Below are 20730 nucleotides of genomic sequence, written 5' to 3' on the forward strand. Positions count from 1 at the left end.
CAGTAGTCTAATCTTTATGATGCTATGATAGAGCGTCTTCACCCTTAGTGGGCGAATCTATAGAGTTTTGCCTCGTGAGTCAATAAATTCGAACAAATCATCATTATGTTCAACATTCACTATTTTAGTCATAACTCAAAAACGGTTTGTATGGTCTTTATGAACCCACAATAAAAATTAATCAGTTGAAAATTTTCTACAAAATGATACTAATAATGACTGGAATACATCAATATAAATGAAGCCTTCTTTCATTGTTGTTAACATGGTTTGAGTGATGAGTTCGCCTTAGAGGACCGATTATCAGAATCAAAACTAGACTCTGATTTAAAGCCACTATGGTCTAAATCCAACCCATTGTCTTCAGATTCATCTATAAAGCCACTATGGTCTAAATCCAACCCATTGTCTTCAGATTCATCTATAAAGCCACTAAGGTCTAAATCCAACCCATTGTCTTCAGATTCATCTATAAAGCCACTAAGGTCTAAATCCAACTCATTGTTTTCAGATTCGTCTACAAAGTGGTTTACAACCAGATTTGAAGATTTCAAAATGTTTAGATGGGTGATTAGAATGCTCTTCAGGAGGAGCAGACGATGTACTAACGTTTGGAGACGCTATTGCTATGGCTCGTCTCAAACTGTAGAATACCGCGGTTTTTTCTCATGACTTTCAAATTAACGCAATCAAAATAAGTAATAACTGTATTACTTCAATTGTATTATTAATAATTGTATTACACTCCCTTGTGAACTAGGTCTAATACTTGGACGTATATGAAAAACTATTTTTAAAAAGTTCTGCTCATTGTAGAGTCCGATGGTTAATTTACTTGCTCAGCAGGAAGTGCTGCGCATTATCACTAGAGTCTCACACTTATTGATTTTGTTTCTCGTACAGGTATGTCTTATCGTGCTCGTACACGTCTATGTTGGTTTCATCCTTCCCGCTCTCAACGGTATCCCTTTCAACCAGAATACAGTCGTACAGATATTTTACTTCATCAAGTGTCTCTACTTTGGCTTCTCTGCCTGGCAGATAAAGTCTGGATATCCGAGCGGAGTTCTAGGTACTTCTTTTCTCCATACTACTTTGTTAGTTACTAATTTATCTGTTAGGATTCAATTTGGAAATAGTATTTTTCGAAAATTAATAATTGTTCCCACAATTATGTGTTTCGTTAATTCAGCGGCTCAAGTTCGCTTTTGCTACATTTTGTGTTACGTTTTAGGTAACTTTCTCACTACGAAGTACACGTACGTGAACTTAGTGCTATATTATGGCTTCATACTCTGTCCTTTCCTACTTGAGCTGCGCTGTGTCATGGACTGGATGTGGACTGCAAGCTCGATGAGTTTGTCTACCTGGTTTGTCATGGAAGATATCTTCTCTAATATATTTATTTTAAAGTGCTTCAGGAGCACTGAAGCTGTAAGTATAGTAAGCGATATGAAATACGGTTAGAAGTTTATAAAGTTGTAGTGTGCTTAGATACTTGAATTAGTTTATGCATTGATGACTTACTTTTAAAAGATTTTTAGAACAAATTTTAGTGTTCGTATTATTTGTTTATAGTTTGCATTATTCACTTTGTCTGTATTATACATCTATACTTACAAAACTATTAAAAAAATATTTCACTATTAAAATGTGTGTATCAGTTATTAGGTTGTTACTAGTAATTGAATGTGTACCAGTTATTATAATTAACTGCTAGCTACTTGTGATTTGTTAGCTTCAGTACTTTCAATGGGTTTTCTCTAGTTTTTAAAAATTTTTGTTTTATTGATTTTTTGCAATTGAATTAGTTTGTAACTAAGTTTGTTTGCGAATACCTAGTTATAATATTGTTGATAGTTTTGTAAACGATGCCGTTGTTAAAGCCTTTCAAAGGCTTACCAAGTGTTATTTTGTGTTTAATTCAAGTTGAGAGGATTGATTGTTTTGGTTAGCCATAATTCCACATCATATCAGACTATCTGTACGCAAAGTGGAGCAGCTTGCTTCTATTTTTATTCATCATCATTAAGTTTAGTGAACTTGAGATATTATGATGCTATGTGATAATGGGCCTTAATTTAATTGTTCAGCAGAAAGTGCTGTGCATTGTCACTCATTGTTGTTTGGACACGCACACATGAAGTTGTATACAGTCAACTACCTAATGTTTAAGCGATGCCGGTAGTCTACATTTCAGTGAATGAAGTTTGAGATATTAGGCTATCGATAATAGTTAATTTTTTGCGAAATTGAAGAAGTCACTTATCAGATGCTGATAGTTTTTCCTGCTGTAAAAAAACAATCCATGTTTTCTACAGCAACATCCGACAAAAAGGGCTACCAACAAAGGGCGTTTGATGAAGTATGGATTTGGAGGATTTGTGCTCACTTCGCTCATACTGGTTGTCTGGTTTCCTCTCGTCATATTTTCATTTGCAAACACGGTAATCCTATTAGTCAACCTTCAATGCTAAAACTCTACTTCTTTTTATTCTTGCTAGTTTGTTTCTGGATTAATTTTTTCTAAATAACTTGTTTTCTTGTAAATTACACTTACAGCCATGCCTCGACATCTAAGCGTAGTGCATTCCAGAAAGAGCTGGTATGTCAATTCTCTTGCATCTCCTATGTTCCTATGTAAAATAGCTAAACACCAATTAATCCATCGCGACCCTCTTAAAAACCATAAAAACCGTGTTTTATAACAATTAAAAACACGTTTTTCCATTAGAACAAATTATAACAATAAAATTCACTGTCTATGCTTACAAAACAACCAGTGCCTTTCTAGTAGGTATGATCTGCAATACAACGTAACATTATGTCCAGTAATGGATGGAGTTCTTACATTGGAAACAGACAGTAGCAGCTAATGGTGGTGTGTGAGAGACTTGGCGGCAACACATTTGGTATGCTACACTTTTGTGAGGCTACCTAACATAATGTCAACATTAAATTTAATTTAAATTAGTTTAGTTTACTGAGCACACACTTGAAAATAATTTTTAATTTTACGCTAAACTCGATTCTAATTTTGTTTTCTTTTTATTAACTTATTCCAGCTTGGCTCTTTGTGCCCCGCAATCACTTTTAGCCGGCCTTTTTAAAACTTTCAAACTGATCTGAAGAGAAATACCGAGTGATACTGTTCTCGTAAGCAGCCTCTCACATATTCGGTTACATAGCTGCTGCATCAAGAACCAGCTCGCATCTCAAGGCAAAACTTTGCTCGGATTTTTTCTTGTATCTCAAATTTCTTGTATTTTGGGACACTCGTATGTCGGGACACTCATATGTTGGGACACTTGTATGTTGAGGCACTCGTATGTCGAGGCACTCGTATGTCGGGACACTCGTATGTCAGGACACTCGTATGTCGGGACACTCATATGTTGGGACACTTGTATGTCGAGGCATGACTGTATTGAGTTTCTACTTTGATTGCTATTCACTATTACTCCTCATTGGAAGAGCCCATTGAATATAATATAACATCATGTTTGCATGAGAAAATTGCCTGCACAGAATTGATTCGTGCTTCAAACAGTACATGTGAAATATTTCAGTTGGTCTATCCACAAACCCGCTTCTAACATTTACCCAATCACAACCTTGTCTTGCTGTGAAATAGCACGATTAGTGATTAACATCATTGTTGCTGTTTTATTGCTATCACTCTTGCACGGTCAAATTTTTGAAAACTTTGAATATTTCCACGCTATGATGTTTGGATTTGCTAATGGATTTAAACTGGTAGGAGAGCAGTATTTCAGTTTCTTCTCTGCTTTTGAAGATTTACAACCCAAACCCTCCAGTGCAGTGTGAGATGCGAGTTTCTATTGGAGGCTTCCAGGATTTGTTCTTTGTCAGGACACAGACAGGTGCCATTTCTAGTGTGACTCCCGAACAAGTAGAGGCCTTCAAAGCACACATGGATAAAAGTGCAGTATGTTATTAAACGCTGTCAAATTTTTCTCTTATAACCTATGATGCTATATTCGGGATGTAGAAAATATATTCTGATAATATATCTCTATAGCATTTGTATGTGCTTAGGTGGTTAGCTTTCTCAATAAAATTTATAAGATTCACATTTTGTAGTAAGTAGTTTTACTTTTTGTAATAAATTGGAGTCATCATATATCAAGTGCTAGTCAAATATAAAATGTTTTTATGATTATGAAACTTTTAGATTTAAAGGCGATTTTTGTAAATTTTATAGCCTGTAGCCAACACAAACTTAAACCACCTAAATTTATTTAAAACATTTGATTTTACCTTAGGTTTTTTGTGTCCAGATCTAAATTAATAGCGAAATTTTAACTGTTCGTTATCTACTTTCAAAGTTTTAAAAATGGACTAAATGTAATATTTGTGTAAAAGATGAGTTCAAAGATTTTTTTCTGTATATCTGAATACTTTAATGTGCCTTTTGATTGGGTCTGTTAGGCTTACAAATATTACAAAATTAGTTGAAAACGCTGCAGCGTCTCTGTAAACAATTGATAGGCCAATGTTAAGCCAATGATGGAAAACTGGCACATGCAGCCAGACCTTAATTTACGATCACCTCAGAATGTTAATCCTTTGATGTATGTCAGAAAATTTGAGCATATATTTGTCTTAACATATGAAGTAATTTCCAACATACAACATCCAAAAATTTTTGAAATCTTGCACTTGTGTGAACCAGTGCATATGCATACAGTTCTCCTTCACATTGTTTGGTGCTATTTAGCTTTTTCTGTTGTATATCAAGTAGATCCCGAGAATATTAGTACGAGTGATAGTGATTGGCAATAAAGATGCAGAGCAATGGATTTTGTAGAATTAAAACAAAAAAATGTTAGAAAGACTTGATCAAGCATTTCTTTAAGGAGTCTATGAAGCTATCTATTAGTTATCCTAGTTATGCCGAAAGTAAGTGATACAAATAAAGAGTAAAAAATAGTGAAAGTGATGTGGTGCATTGTGGCCATTGCAAAAAAATATATAAAGTATTTATTATGAAAGCAAAAATTTTTTAATTTACTTTAATTGTACAATCATGAATTTGTGTGGCAGTGATCAGAAAAGGACGAAGGCAATTAGATTGTCAATAATGTGTCTCTTAAAATTAAAGTAATGTAAAATGTAAATAAATATCTTTCGATTATCTTTAAAGTCCACGGCCTTAGTTGGACTAGCCTCATATCTCTATTACTACTTCTAGCTACGCACCATCTCTCCTACATTGGCAAGACTACAGGTCACTCTCAGAATACGATTTTAATCCGTTCCAGGGTTGGCATCGTATGGCGAAAAAATTATATGGAGGCTATAGAAACCATAGTAATTATATAATGCAAACATCCCCCTAGTAAAAATCATCAAAATTATTAAAAATTAGTAACAAAATAGTATGGTAACCTTAGTAATTATAGTTACCTTCAGTAACTTTAGTATATTTAGTTTATTGATTAGTTATGATCTGCATTGAAATGTAATGTTGCAATGTGCAGTACGTACCGGAGAGAGGTCTTACCTTCAAGACAGACATACGTATAGCATAATAAACTTTGAATTCACTTCAAATAAGTTTAGCTTACTAAACACATACATAAAGCTAAGTTTTAGTATGTATTTTTAATTATTTACTGAATTTCAACTTTTTATTACTTAAATTTATTACCCATTAGTTTCTGGCTTCGTTTTCAATATAATTTTAGCCGATCTCATTAAAACATTTTTCAACCTAATTCGGCAAGAAAGCCGAACGATACAACTTTTGTAATGAAGTACCGGTAGATGTTAGTTAGCAGATTAAGATAAGTTGTCTGACCACTGACCTTCTGTTGGAAGGGATCGCAACTCCAACTGTGCTATTGGTTTTAAAGGGGAATATTGACTTGAGAATATAGATGATTTGAGAGAAATCAGTCATCGTGTTTCTTCCAGGCATGGTGAAAATGTTTTCAGCGCCTTTGTTATTTTGACGTACGTAATAAGCACGCCAGACTGCCAAATTTGAACTCTGGCAAAAACCTTGTTGCATTCGTATGGTGAAATAAGACTCGTACAGTGAGGTGAAAAGATTATCATGTTCCACTTCGTAAGGTGAAAAAATTCTATATCCGGGTAATCGTATCCTGAGGATGCACTGTACACCTGTCGTCACCAGTCTTCAACATAAAGGGAAAGTGACAATAAAAGTATTTTTATTGATTCTTGCTTTACTTAGTTTTTTATGTGTAATTTGTTTTTACGTTTAGGTTTTTACTTTTACATGTATTTATAACGCATTTTTTATAATGGTATATTTTATAGTGTTTATCATTAAGTTTTTGCGCTGTCGGACAAGTTGAAAAATGTTTGCTCTAGCCTCGAATGGTTTTAATATACGAAGCAACTCACTCATGTACAACTCACTCATGTACAACTCACTCATGTACAACTCACTCATGTACAACTCACTCATGTACAACTCACTCATGTACAACTCACTCATGTACAACTCACTCATGTACAACTCACTCATGTACAACTCACTCATGTACAACTCACTCATGTACAACTCACTCATGTACAACTCACTCATGTACAACTCACTCATGTACAACTCACTCATGTACAACTCACTCATGTACAACTCACTCATGTACAACTCACTCATGTACAACTCACTCATGTACAACTCACTCATGTACAACTCACTCATGTACAACTCACTCATGTACAACTCACTCTCATACGTCAAGGTTTTATTGTAGTTCTGGTATACTTAAATTATGTTTCAAAGTACAACCTTTGCTGTCAAACGTTTCTGAAAAATTATGAAGTGGGCATTCTTATGACTTACGTAGACCAGACTAAACCTATCAAATTCATTGCATTATAGTCATTGACAGTAACTAATTTGTATTCACCAAATCCATTTCTTATTGAAACCATATTATTAGAGAATTTAAGTACAAACAAAGAGCTAACACAATAACACTAATGCATTTTGTAAAACAGAAATGTGTTACCGCTGAAAAATATTTAATATCTGTTATCTATTATTATATCTGTTATCTATTATAGGCTAATATATATTTAGCCCTGATTGCTGTCAACTAGCTCTCACAACTGGTGTCAGTGTGATTTATGTCTAATTTTTTCATAGCTTATTTGAAACTGAGATTGCATGGAAAATTTCTTTGGGGATTTGTACCAAATGATGACAGATATTTTATGTCTATCCTAAGAAACTCGATACCTGCTATAGTTAGCAGGTGTATTGAAATTCTTATATAAATTGAGCTGCATTATTTTATTGTAATCCTTTTTTTTGTCTACTTTGTTCGCATACGGATCAGATTGTTACGCTCACGAATCAAGTTGGGATTGTGGTCACTTTCTGTAATATCAGTCCAACGTACTTTTAAGATCTTTATTATGATGAGAACCGTGCCTGTCTGTCTGAAGCCACGCTTGGAGGTTGAGAAAAACATTGCATCATACGGGGATTGAACCCACGACATTGGGTAAACTAGATTTTAGATTGTTTATATACTTATTCTCTCTATCGCTCACGGTACACTAGACTGTCTAGATTCTAGCAAACATAACATCGGTTCTATTGCATTTTTCAGAAGCATAAACCAACTTAGTGTAACTTTTGGTTAGAATTGTTATAGCTCAACCAGTGAGCAAACACTTATGGTTAGTAAGATTTAACATAGGTAGCTTATGTTCGCTGCACTTTTAACTGTTATAATTTAGAGTGCCTCCGCTTTTCTCAACATATACGAGGCAACAGATATAAACACCATCATGCTGAATGGAGAATCAACAGCAATATGGGGTATTACAACTCCGAGTAAGCAGGACTTAATTCGTCAGTTGAATGGCACTGCGGACATTTCCTTGACAGTATCTCTGCAGTTCACCAGGTAAGTTCATGATTTATCCGCATCACTTCTACCATCTCACAGACATCATAGCCATATTGCAAGCGTTATGTTTCGCACACAATGTATTCATAGACATTTCTAGGCATCATTCACTCTTCTAACCATACCAGTCTTATCACAAATCTTATGGCCATCTAATTTGTCTCAGATTTATAACATGGTGGGCGCTTCGTTGCATTCTACATACGATTTGGATATTCTATGTAGCCTTCCTGAGTTTACACCATCTATGTTTTGTCTTTAACAAGCGTGTATTTGTCTTGGGCATCACCATCATTTGTGACGGGCTAAAAATTTACATGAGGTCATGGCCTTTTTATTTACCTAGGCAACCACAAGAAGGTCTAACAGCTGGAATTATCTCTACTCAGTACTTTTACAATCTTACCGCTGGCTCAACAGCTCGCAATGACCTCTACAAACAAATATCAGATGGAAATGGTCCTCAAATGTAAGTATCAGTCTCAAGACCTCCTAGTGGTCATTATGAATGCTCCTGCCATCGGTTTTAGGTGTTGACATAAGTAGGCTGTTCGGACAGGTTGGTTTTTCATTTATACGTTAAACTCCTGTAATTCAGCGAGGAATTTTAAATTTAAAATTAATATGCATGCTGCTATATTTTTTGCAGAAACTTCACCGCATTCTTGCCTCGCTATTTAGTTTTACCTGCCAGTGGTTTGCCTGAAGTTGCAAAAGACCTCCACTGCAACCCATGCACTGATACAGACTTCGGAAACAGTATGTTTTCATTATACGGCATGCTTGGTAGTGATAGTTGCTAGATAAAGACATGCTAGTCAGGGGGCTTATTGTGGTGTTGACTTCACCTTTATAAACCATTTTAAGGGCAGAAATATACTCTATATTGACTGTGATTAAAACAAATAAAATATGTCATATTCATAATTTAAAAGTTAAAAATTTTCTTTTGTCTATTCATGAAATTGGAACTGCAATTTTATTCCAAGTAGATGTGTTTATATTTGTGTCATTTTCTGATAGCTTTACTTTTTTTTTAAAGTATTATTTCATGAATCGAAGTTTACTTGTAGAGATGACCTTTAGTAGTTGACATTTAGTAATTTATGATTATGCTTGATTCATTCTTTATATATATATATCTCAGTCTGTTCTCTGTCCAGTTACAGCGATAAAGTTTTAAGAAGGAAAAATGCATTTCGTACCGGATTTGAACTCATGAAGATTGCTACTGCAAGTTTGCACATACGAGGCATACACGCGTACCTAACCACAAGGTTAAGCCGTTATCATTTTTAGCTATTTTATCTACGGTATCGCTAAATGGAGATGCAATTTTGTATTATTATTAATTACTATTACCTTTTGCGTTTGTTTTGTTCTTTAAAAGCCATTTCAAAATTCATTACCTATTTTTTATAATTGGTAATTTTCCAATGTGGTGTTTCAGTTTCAAATAGCCCATTACCAGCTTCAACTTCCGGTTCTTTTTTGTGGCAATTGCTAAGAACTATTAAATTCATAACCTTTTACACCTGGATTGTTGGATTATCTCAAGTACATTGCATCTACATTCTCTTTTCGTTTGGTCAGACAAAGCATTCGACAAAAACAGTTTGATATCTCATTTTTACATTTGCATCAGTATCGAGAGGTACCAGTATCGAGAGGTACCAGTATCGAGAGGTACCAGTTTCGAGAGGTACCAGTTTCGATAGGTACCAGTTTCGAGAGGTACCAGTATCGAGAGGTACCAGTATCGAGAGGTACCAGTATCGAGAGGTACCAGTTGCGAGAGGTACCAGTTGCGAGAGGTACCAGTTGCGAGAGGTACCAGTTGCGAGAGGTACCAGTTGCGAGAGGTACCAGTATCGAGAGGTACCAGTATCGAGAGGTACCAGTTGCGAGAGGTACCAGTTTCCAGAGGTACCAGTTTCCAGAGGTACCAGTTTCCAGAGATATCAGTTTCAAGAGGTACCAGTTTCGAGAGGTACCAGTTTCGAGAGGTACCAGTTTCGAGAGGTACCAGTATCGAGAGGTACCAGTTTCGAGAGGTACCAGTTTCGAGAGGTACCCATTTCGAGAGGTACCCATTTCGAAAGGTACCCGTTTCGAGAGGTACCAGTATCGTCGTATTTAAAGGTTGGATACAATCTTGGATAGCTTGGTTGGATAGCTTCGGTACAATAGTAACCTTTTTATACACACACTGCTATGTAATCACTGTTATTGTAATTCAACATATTCATGGTTTTTACTTTGTTTTCTCATTTGAACTGCACAAAACACTTTTCTCATGATATGAAGTTGAAAAATTAATACGGTAAATGTTTTATATGTTAAATAAAAATAAGTTTTCTGTCCAAAGACTTTTTTATTACCCAGGCAACGCCAGGCATTCAACTAGCCTATATATATAAATCTAAGTGCCTGTCCTCATTCGTATGTCCAGTTTATAGCGATTGGTTAAAATACGCACGCTGCAGCGCTTGAACAATTAGAAGCTAACTACAACAACTACACATCTATTAGAAACACACTTGAACTACTAGAAGAAAATTACATGCTCAGACTTCTCCCAAAAGCAACGCTTGCAGTCCGATGCGCCATGAGAGATCATGATGTGTAACAATTATAAGCACAATTATTCCAAGCCATGGCAAGGCGGCTGCATGGTTTAGTGGTTGTGCATTTGGCTCAACATCTATGCATCCGAATATACGGATTCAATTCATGGTCGATCTTGTTTCTTAACACCCAGATTGAAGGACACGACTCTTGTTATAGTAAAGATTTAGACTATTTTAGTTACTCAATTTTATACAATTCATGAATTTATACAAATTGATAAGTTACTCAAAAATATTTATCACTAGTGCAATGCTGGACATTCAGTTAGTCTAGATATATATAAATTTGCACATGTTTATATTGGTACAAGTAATGGCTACTATCATTAAATTTGTAGATTTGTTGCCGTATCATGGGCTGGCATTGAATCTAAAGAAGGATGAGTTTGCGTATTGGGAAGTTGAAGAGCGAGGAAATTACACCCAGCAGTTCATTCCACAAAAAGATGGAGACATTCATGATTATCCTCATCTTTTTTATGTGACATTTAGTGAGAGGATTGCTCCCGATGCTGTGAGCTTGATAACGGGATCAGGGTGAGCAGACGCTTGGCTTTGCTTCATCATTAGGATTCTCTGTCCAATTTTTTATAAAAAAAAATTTTACAGCAAAGTTTCATCTTCATGCGTATTTTGTGCCAAGTAGTTCTTTACTATATAATTTTACATAGAGTTAACATACTCTCTATCCAATGGGTTTAGAGATGTTGTTTGCTCTAGCCGGTATCATCTCATAGAAGCTTCATTTGCATAAGGGTTATGAGGGAACATCTCACCTTATAAAAATTAAAAAATAGCATTGAAAACATGAACGGATATATTTGTGAAGAGCCGCTATATTGCACGTGTGTATCTTCCATAAGTAGTCATTTTTATTTATACTATTTATTTTTATTTCCGGTCATTTTCATTGTGTTCTTTTGTAGAATTATTGGACTCTACATCGGGTTGGTGTTTGTGGTTGGCCAATTTATTCGAACACTAACAAGTGGTGGTTCCTATGTCATCATGTTTAATGACTTGCCGAATGTAGACAAGATTATGAAGATCTGTAAAGACTTATACTTTGTGCGTGAAAATGGAGAGCTAGACCTGGAAGAGGAGCTCTACGCTAAACTTGTGTACTTATATAGGTGAGTAGGCATAGCGGTTTTTTTGTTGCTGTGTATGCGTGGGTCAAGGCCTGGACCCATACACCCACGCCACCATACACACCACCGCACATATGTGGTAGGTCGTATTGAAAAATAGATTCATCAAGTGGCCTGTTGCGTGAAAGCCATAAAATCTTTGCTGGTTGGAATTACAGTCGACCTTGGTTTGTTCATACTAGTACAGACTGGGCCATGCCCGGACATTGGAAAAGTCCGGACATTGTAAATTGAGTATTGTACAATACATTACTGTACATTAAACAGCGTATCATATCTCTCACCCATACTCATAGGCTGCATTACAGTGCAATATGCATAATGCAGTATAGATGAGAGAGTAAAATCTGGTTATAACTGTAATAGGATACAGTATATTATTAATAACAGTAACAATATAGAATGAAAATTACAGTGCGATTCACGCAAGCGCGTCATCTGAGAGCCACTTATTGGTCAAAGTTGTTATTCTTCGGACAAACACTGCCGCATAAGACAAACGTCCGAACCCCAGATATTGTCCGGACAGTTGAAAGTTTGGGGAAGTGAAGTCTGAAGAAATGGGGGTCGACTGTATTTTCAAGATATAATAATATGGATCATTAATGGTTTATGATATCGATAGAGTTTGTGCAGCTAAAAAACCTACACATAAACTATAAAAAACAAGTACAAAAATGCATCAAATTCATAAATTAAACTATAGAAAAAAAAGGTTCTGACATGTTTGATCGTAGACAAAATGGTTATCTAAAATGATTCATAAACAATTGTGATTTATGCTAGCATCTTTCATGTGCGTGTTGTAAGTGAGAATATCTTTGTCCATATATAAACAGTTGTAGCAGTGTGAAGCCCTGCTGTCGTTGTGGGTTGAAAGTGAGTCTTGGATGCGACTAGCATGTGTTGGAAATTAATAAAATTAAATCAAGATTGCTATAATAATTTACTATTGTCAATGACAGATGTGCCGGTTCTAGTTCTACCTACATCGGCCAACATGTTCATTTCCAAATGACGCATCGACATGTTTCCTACACAAGCGATGCATTTCGTCAGCGTGTGTAGCCAGGCATTTGGATCAAGTCTAAATGTTGTACATGTATCTCTTTTCATAAGTGCAACTAGCTTATATTATTCTTTTTAATTATTTAATTGTGTAATTATGCAAATTAATTTTTGAGGCGAACAAACTCTTGAAGGTCTTTTTCCTTACCTTTGGTAATGGAATTGCTAAACCAGTTTATATTTGCTGTAATAACGAATGTAGTTGTACAAATATTTCAAAACTAGGTTTTTCTGAATGCAATAGAAAGCTAGCAATTATGTTTAAAACAAGGAAATGAAGATATTGTATCCGTTTTTCACAAGGCCATCATGTACCATCTTTTTCTCTCGTTATTTTAGGTCACCTCCGACAATGATTGAATGGACGAAGAAGGCGACATAATGATAAATGTCATGTTTACTAATGCTAATATCTGTTAGCCTCGCCGCTGCTTCTGCACTTGCCGAGGACTACCTCTAACAATGACTAATATTTTATATTATCTGTTTTCTACTAACCACGTTCTCTAATATGCATTTTTGCTCTTATATTTTCTATTCTTATCATTTTATGATGTCTTGTCACTTCACACTACCTGTGCACCTTGTATGCAATATGTTGAACTAGTTTGTTAATACATGCGGTTTCTGTTCAATTGTGTCACACGTTTCTTTGAAAGAGTCGATATGCAGTTCAATCCGCTTTCGTTGTGTTGGGCTACTTGATTCTGATAGACTGCTTGGTAGCATCACCAACCATAATTGGTAAACGAACATCTTCTGCATGATTGATGGTTGTTTGCTTTTAATTGGTGTCTTGTAGCAGTTGCTAGGCTATTCGACATGGTTTACTGATTGAACGGTATGCAGAGCTCTTGCCAGTCCTCTATGTGAATCAGTCGTGGTGAGCTTACTGAAGGGTGTAACTTGCTGTTATTAATACTTGGACTCAGTATCAGTAGGAATGAAGAGAAAGATGAGTCGATAGTAGCTATAAAGTTTCTAGAGCGGAATATATTTGATAGAACCATGAGTAAAACTTTCATCAGCTTTGTCATTGCTGCCATATGCACGACAGTCAGCGCTGAGCTATCAGTTCTTTCGTATCAAGCTGCCAACAACCACTATTCGGATGTACACAGCGCCTATGTTGAAGGCTACTATGTCATGCTTTACGTTGCCAGCCACACGGGTAATAGCAGCTTCTACAATTATTCAATCGGATTATATGAACTTGTCAATGGAACCCAGCTAGTTCGTCCATCAGGGTTTACTGATAATCGCTATAAAATAAAATCGGCGAGCAGAGAGCTACGTCTGACTGCTGAAGGTAATGGCGGCGGTTTGTCTAACGGGATCGCAACTGTAGATGTCTGCTCATCATATGAGTGTGCGCGATTCTTTGTTGCGGAAAACATGGTTACATTCATTAATATTATTCCTTGGTGTAATAGTAATATCAAGGTAACCGACCAGCTGCTGTCGGTAACTGAAGAACCGGACTATAGTCTGCTAGTTGTGGCTCGAGAGGCAGCTCTTTATGGATTCCTGTGCAGTAGCAATCTGAAGTATAATATGACATTCACATGTCCTGGAAAACTCATTTCAACAACAAAGATTCACAGTGTTGAATCTACAATAACAAATGGCGAAATAAATGTATTTGTTTTGTTATCAAATGGAGAAGAAACAGTTTTATGTAGTTTCAATCAGGCTATTAGCAAGCTGCCCAACAGAATAGCAAATGTGACCAGTTCAAGCACTTTGGTTTTGGATTACTCTCCAACAGCTCTTGCTGTCGCGACAGCGTCTGGAGATCACATCGCTTTCCTCAGCTCGTCTGATGGTAGAGTTAGCAAGGTATATATAGCACAACATTTATATAATTCAGCCACAGATGATGTGTCGTAAATACTGTTCTCGTGAACTTTCATCAGAACTGAATGCTGAACCATAGGCGTGTTTAGATATAGGAGTTACCATATATAAAGAGAGGAGTTACCTTCTCTTTCTAGATATAAATGTCATAAGCATATTTTGACATAAAAAATGGAGGCCAAGAAGTTCGCTTTTTACGCCGATTGCGTAATTCTATTCATTGAACGTGTTTCCATGTTGTTCACTACTTCAATCCTTCAACTGATTTATTGCTATGGTAAGATCAAAAATTACCAACGATGCAACAAAACATTGTTGGCTTCACTAAATAAATTGGAATCTAGACATGGGTCAACTAAAAACACTGAAAACTAACTTTGAAGACACTTTTGTTCAACTCACTCAATAATTCCTGATTTCTGTCATTTTGTTTTGGTTTTGGCATGTAACGAAAAACACCATTTTGTCGATGACCACTAATACCAAAAAAGAGTTATACATACAACAAATTTTGTACATTTTAGCTAGTAGATCCTAACAAACTAGTACATGTATTTGCTGTTTCAGGTATACATTCAAGCTGACGGTGCTTACAAAATTGATGAGTTCATCATAACTCCAGAAATAACTGATGTCTTTTCAGAGATATTATTGGCCAATGACATGCTGCTGCTAGTCACAACAACTCATGTATGTAATAGTACAGCTGTCAGCCAAATGTGCGCTAAGAATTTGTTTTCATGTGTGCATGTTGATGATAGATTTATGTACTGGTTGAATCTTAAGCTAGTAAATGTAGTTGCTTCCACGCTTTTACGTTTTGCAAACCAACCTCCAATGTTTCATACCTAATACAAAATGTCTGATGCTTAAGAACTGCTAGTGTCTCACTATTATAAACTTTGTACGAAGAATCTGTAACTATTGCTTATTATTGTACCATTTTTATTTTTGCATAGTTAATATTGCTGGATGTGAAACAGTCGTGTGAGCTGCAGAGAGACTTGTGTTCGTGTCGAGCTCCTAAAGACCCCAAATGTGGTTGGTGCGTCAATTCGAACAGGTAACAGAAGCACTCAACATTATTTTACCAAAAACAAAAGTTTGCCACCAATTATTATATAAATTTCTCAAAGTTTGTCGTATGTAGGTTTGTAGGATGGATTGTTCGGCTATAGATCTTAAAATCTTGGAATAAATATTCCATGCTGAAGAAGATTTGATCTCGGACCTTGCCATTCACCAGTCTGACGCCTTACCTACTAGACTACAGAAATCAAATTGCAAGCTTGCCAATATAAGTCATTATATGAGGGCAAACACCTAACTGCTTTGCGTATGATGCGGGTCATAGCATAACGTCACGAGAAGCTGTTCGCTCACATTATTAAACTGGCTAATAGCGAGCAACTCTCACTACTTCTCATTGTTTATAAGACGAAACACTTTTCTCATATGTAGTTTGAAAGTTAGAATGGCAAATGTTGTTATATGTTAAATACCAGTCAATTTTCTGTCCAAAGATTTTTCTATTACCCTGGCAACGCCGGGTGGCACAGTTAGTTATTATATAAATCTCAGTGTTTGTCTTCATGTTAAACCTTGTGTCGAGCTATAGCAATTAAAACTTAGTAATGAAAAATCCACTTGGCACTGGATTTGATCCCAGGACCTCCAGATCTAGTCGCTCAAATTAATCATTGAGCAACACTGAATGAAATGGAATCATTAGGCAAATAGTCATTACATTGGTTAAAATACTCACTCATAAAGGCTTGCTGGGGGTTAATAACTAGCATGTTGACCTTAACCATAATGATTGTTAAGCTGGCCTAAAACACAGGTATTGTTCTAGTAAAGATTTTAGTAAAGATCTAGCTTTCTGTAGGTAAGTTACTCAAATTCTTTAGGTAATTATTCTATTGCCGGGCATTCGTCTAGTAGAAATATACAGACTAATTTTTAGTAGTCTAGAAGGAATAAATGTAGGAATATGGATTGAATTTGTTGTCTAGCTAAATGTATATACCTCTCCTCGCTTGTTTATTTTTTAGCTATTGACTCTTGGGAACTAACTCACCTCCTTTTCTCCCCATTTTAGCTTATTTTTTCATTGTTCTCAGCTTTATTTGTGTTTCCCTTTTATTTCTCTACTTTTTTCCATCCTTTCAAGTAAGTAATTTTGATAATATCAAAACATCTTCGAATTTGTATCACCGTTCAAACATAAAAATCAGGTGACATTACCACAACTGGTTTGTGAGTTATAAATGATATGAAAAGTTGCATGTTAATTTCACTTCATAAAAATATAGTCGTTGTGAATTGTTATTGATTAAAACTGAATGCACTTTCTTTGTTGGTCTTCCAGCACATTTTGCTAAAATCTTTAGTTACACGACCATGTTTAGAATGAAAACTATGTAAAATGGCATTGCATGATATAAGTAACTTGATTCACAGTGAGAGGTTTCAGTCAGTAAATGTCTGCACTTTTATCAGCCTCTGTACATTAAAAAAGCATTAGTCACACTGCAGTACCAATCATTAGCCCTAGATCCACAAACTCTATATGAGTCACCTTTTTAATTGTATGGCATTACCAAGCATTAGCCCTAGATCTGAACACTTTATATGAACTAGTTTTTAGTCAAATTCATTTTCTCGTAGGCGCGTGCCATATTAGTATGTAGCTCAACTACAGGCTTTGAAATATATGAGATACGGCATAAAGTGTATATGCTACAAAATATGTATCAGCTCTGTATGTTATATTGACTCTGTATGGTGTACAAGCGGTGCACATTGAACAAGCTTTGTATGCTATAACAGCTCTGTACACCATACAGTTATATACCAGTTATGTATATTGCATAATCTGTGTATAAGCTCTATGAGTTACACATACAAGTTGAGTATATTGTACAAATCATGTATGTTATACAATATATTGTTGCTGTACAAACTATGGTTGTTATGTTGTTATTCAATAGCTGTACAAATTATGCTGCGTGTAATGCTGAACAAGGAATCTGGATACAAGCTGATCCAAGCTCAAGCAACATTTGCTGGAATGCAACTACAAACCCAAGCTCAGTTTCAAGGCATAATCTCGAGCCAGTGAGTTGGAGTATTCTATGGTCTATAAAGGTCTATTTTTGTCTGGTTGCGACTTGAATCGCCTCTTTTACTTCCGCTGGCCACTACCACCATATTGCTACTTCCAGATGCAGATATCCATAAATGAAGACATGGGAAATGATAAGTTTGTGACTTTCAACAATGCCTACAAGTGTACGTTCGGAACCGCTGGCGTAACATTAGCTACGAACATAGGAGACCAGTCGCTAACGTGTGGGGCCCCTGCGGAAAGCGCTCTCTCTTCATATCCAGGTTTGTCTTTTTGTACAAACTGTTATCTGTTTGGTATTTTACAATGGGTTCAAGAGGCATTCTTACATTTCATGTTCTAGGTTGTATTTACAGTTTACAGCCATGACGTTGACAGATCAGATATGCAAAAATGGCATTGGTATTGTGTGAATCAGTCAACAGTTAACTCGTAAATGATTTATATATTTGTCAATCTGTTTACCATATTGATATGTTAAGTTGTGATAGAGCTCGTACTGATAGCTGGAAACAGTAGTAAGCCGTGCTACTAACCAAATCCTGATACACGTGTGCCTGTCGCACGGTTAATCATTTGAATCAGGACTTTTCTCAACAGAGTGGCAGTGCCACAGAAGGTCTTTCAGCCATTATAAATATGTTCGAGCTGGCTAATATAGCTTTGAGAGTGTTATCTACGCTGTTTTGCTTTAAGTGAACTTTATTTCTAGAAGGTTCATTGGAGCTGCCTTTGGTTATCTACTACGAGACAGGAGAAAAGTACCTTCCCTTTCTTGTTTACTACAAAATAGTTGTCTGCACCGATATTACCAAGTGAGTGTGCTCCGTAAATAAACTCTGTAGATAAACTCTGTAGATAAACTCAACAAATTGTTTATCTGAGTGTTGATTAATCCATTTGTTGTTTTGTTTTCTTGTGTCAAGGGCAATTCAGACACACTAGCTCATTATAACTGATAGACTTTTGACGTCCAGACAGCAAATGGCTAGCTTTTTCTTGATAAAAGCTGTGCTTTTACAATTGCTGCTTCTAGAATACATCTTGATGTATTCAAATATTGCCACATATCATCAGATATTACCAAATATCTAATAAAATGCCAAATATTGTCAAATAACGTCAGATATCAGCTATTATCAGATATCGTCAAATATTGTCAGATATCGTCAGATATCGTCAGATATCGACAGATATCGTCAGATATCGTCATATATCATCAGATATCGTCAGATATCGTCAGATAAATCTGTTGATTTTGTCAGATACTGTCAGAAAAACAAACATACCACCATATTTGGTGATCTATATTCATTGTTTTAGCAATAATCTATAATCATCAGAGGATCACTAAACATTAATGTTAGCGTGCCAATCAGTCGCTTTCTCAGAGACACTTAATCTTTTCCAAGGCTCTTACAGTATATTTATGGATTCTCTCATTCTTTTATCTTAAGAAATTCTCTCCTGTATCATTGCTCAATTTTATTGACGTATCAACAACTGTCCAGGATGTTGTTAAGAAATTCTTCACTTTGTCTTATCAAAGTTAGCTAGCTATTCATTTCATTGCAAGTCGCAGATACTTCCAACCACTTGAACTCTGTGGTTACTGCTCAAGTTCTATCGCTATAAAACGCAAGTCTTTAACGGAAAGTGCAGTTGGATAGGAAATGATACAAATCCTTACTAACTGGAATGTCTTTTGTCTGTAGTTGCGGAGACTGTGTAAGGTCACATGACTCTTGTACTTGGTGCATAAATGATCATAAATGTACTACAACAGCGACTGTCAGCAACGATTGCCCGAACTCAAATGAACCCGGCACAAAGGTAGGTACGGACCAGCCACAATAGTTGGTGACTCTTCTGAAATGAGCCGAGTTGTTAAGTGGTATCATCAATACTTGTGAGAAGAGGCCTATAAAAACATGGATGACTTCCTTTTTTTAGTCTACATCAGTGAATCTCATTCTTGTTGGCCATACTAAACCCCACTAGTTTTATATGATCTTTCACCAACCAAACCCTTCTTTATTGAAAAATTTGAAAGGATTTTTTCACATTAAAAACAGGTATATGTTTTACTGGTAAACAAAATGAACTGTGCATTAAAATGACTGTGTTCAAAGAACAAAACCAATACCATGCTTGACCTCGCAGCAAATCAGATCTTTCCATAAAGTCATGACCTTGAAAATCGGTGTGACTTCTGCTGTTGCCTTTGAGCGACCACTTGTGTGTTTTGACCTTCATCCCACTCACTGAACCCTTAGGGTGTGATGGAACCTTATTTAGGAATCTCTGGTCTAGACTAAGAGAACTTCAACCTTGTACACCTACTTAATTATGGTATTTTAGAAAGAGGTCAAAGGTTAAACAAAAGACTATAATGTGACTATATATATATATTGTGACTAATGAATCACATTATAAAAGTTTGATTGCTGAATATCTTTCTGAAACAAGAGATTGGAGTGTTAATAGGAGGTGACTCGGTGTACAATTATTGTCTTTGGAAATAGCAGCCTGTTGGTAGAAGCACAGACATAATCAATTATCATCAAAGGGCTGCTATCTACCAATTAGACTTAAGCTTCTGCTCTCTTAGACATACAGGAGTTTTTATTGGTTGATTCTAGTCTTGTCTGGGTGCGCAGTAAAAACATAAGATTAAGTATATGGCACCATGTAGGCTCAATGTAGCATCTCAAAAACGTAAGTTATAAGATGTTATTGTCATCTGATGACACTTTTGTAAAGCCACTCAAAATAACTTATAAGAAAATGGCCATACGAAACAACTTTTGATAAAGTACATGTAATTATCCCTATTTGGTTGAGGTGTCATTGCAAATATACCACAATGACACCGGTAGGCATTCAGCATGCAAAGTTTTGTCTTTAGCATGAATTGGGAATAAGCGCTACCAACAGCATGCGCTCTTTTAACTGTTCATTGCATTTCGAATTGC

General features: G+C 35.9%; 2 protein-coding genes across 2 annotated transcripts in view; both read left to right on the forward strand.

Moving 5' to 3' along the window:
- LOC137386014 (piezo-type mechanosensitive ion channel component 1-like) overlaps window positions 1-13403 on the forward strand; it is a 57715-nt gene extending 44312 nt beyond the window's left edge. The window contains exons 29-38 of the mRNA XM_068072660.1: window positions 904-1072; window positions 1235-1434; window positions 2322-2447; window positions 3797-3949; window positions 7747-7916; window positions 8266-8388; window positions 8569-8678; window positions 10888-11086; window positions 11476-11682; window positions 13108-13403. Of these exons, the coding sequence (XP_067928761.1) occupies window positions 904-1072; window positions 1235-1434; window positions 2322-2447; window positions 3797-3949; window positions 7747-7916; window positions 8266-8388; window positions 8569-8678; window positions 10888-11086; window positions 11476-11682; window positions 13108-13150 (1500 nt within the window). The 3' untranslated portion in view covers window positions 13151-13403. The remainder of the gene's footprint in view (window positions 1-903; window positions 1073-1234; window positions 1435-2321; window positions 2448-3796; window positions 3950-7746; window positions 7917-8265; window positions 8389-8568; window positions 8679-10887; window positions 11087-11475; window positions 11683-13107) is intronic.
- A 294-nt stretch (window positions 13404-13697) lies between these two features.
- The window catches only part of LOC137385978 (plexin-A1-like), a 33950-nt gene continuing 26917 nt past the window's right edge, over window positions 13698-20730 (forward strand). Inside the window, exons 1-7 of the mRNA XM_068072614.1 lie at window positions 13698-14607; window positions 15193-15315; window positions 15585-15688; window positions 17619-17745; window positions 17853-18018; window positions 18468-18570; window positions 19471-19588. Coding sequence (XP_067928715.1) covers window positions 13777-14607; window positions 15193-15315; window positions 15585-15688; window positions 17619-17745; window positions 17853-18018; window positions 18468-18570; window positions 19471-19588 — 1572 coding nt within the window. The 5' untranslated portion in view covers window positions 13698-13776. The remainder of the gene's footprint in view (window positions 14608-15192; window positions 15316-15584; window positions 15689-17618; window positions 17746-17852; window positions 18019-18467; window positions 18571-19470; window positions 19589-20730) is intronic.

This window comes from Watersipora subatra, chromosome 1 (genome assembly GCF_963576615.1).
Source record: "Watersipora subatra chromosome 1, tzWatSuba1.1, whole genome shotgun sequence".
NCBI lineage: Eukaryota > Metazoa > Bryozoa > Gymnolaemata > Cheilostomatida > Watersiporidae > Watersipora > Watersipora subatra.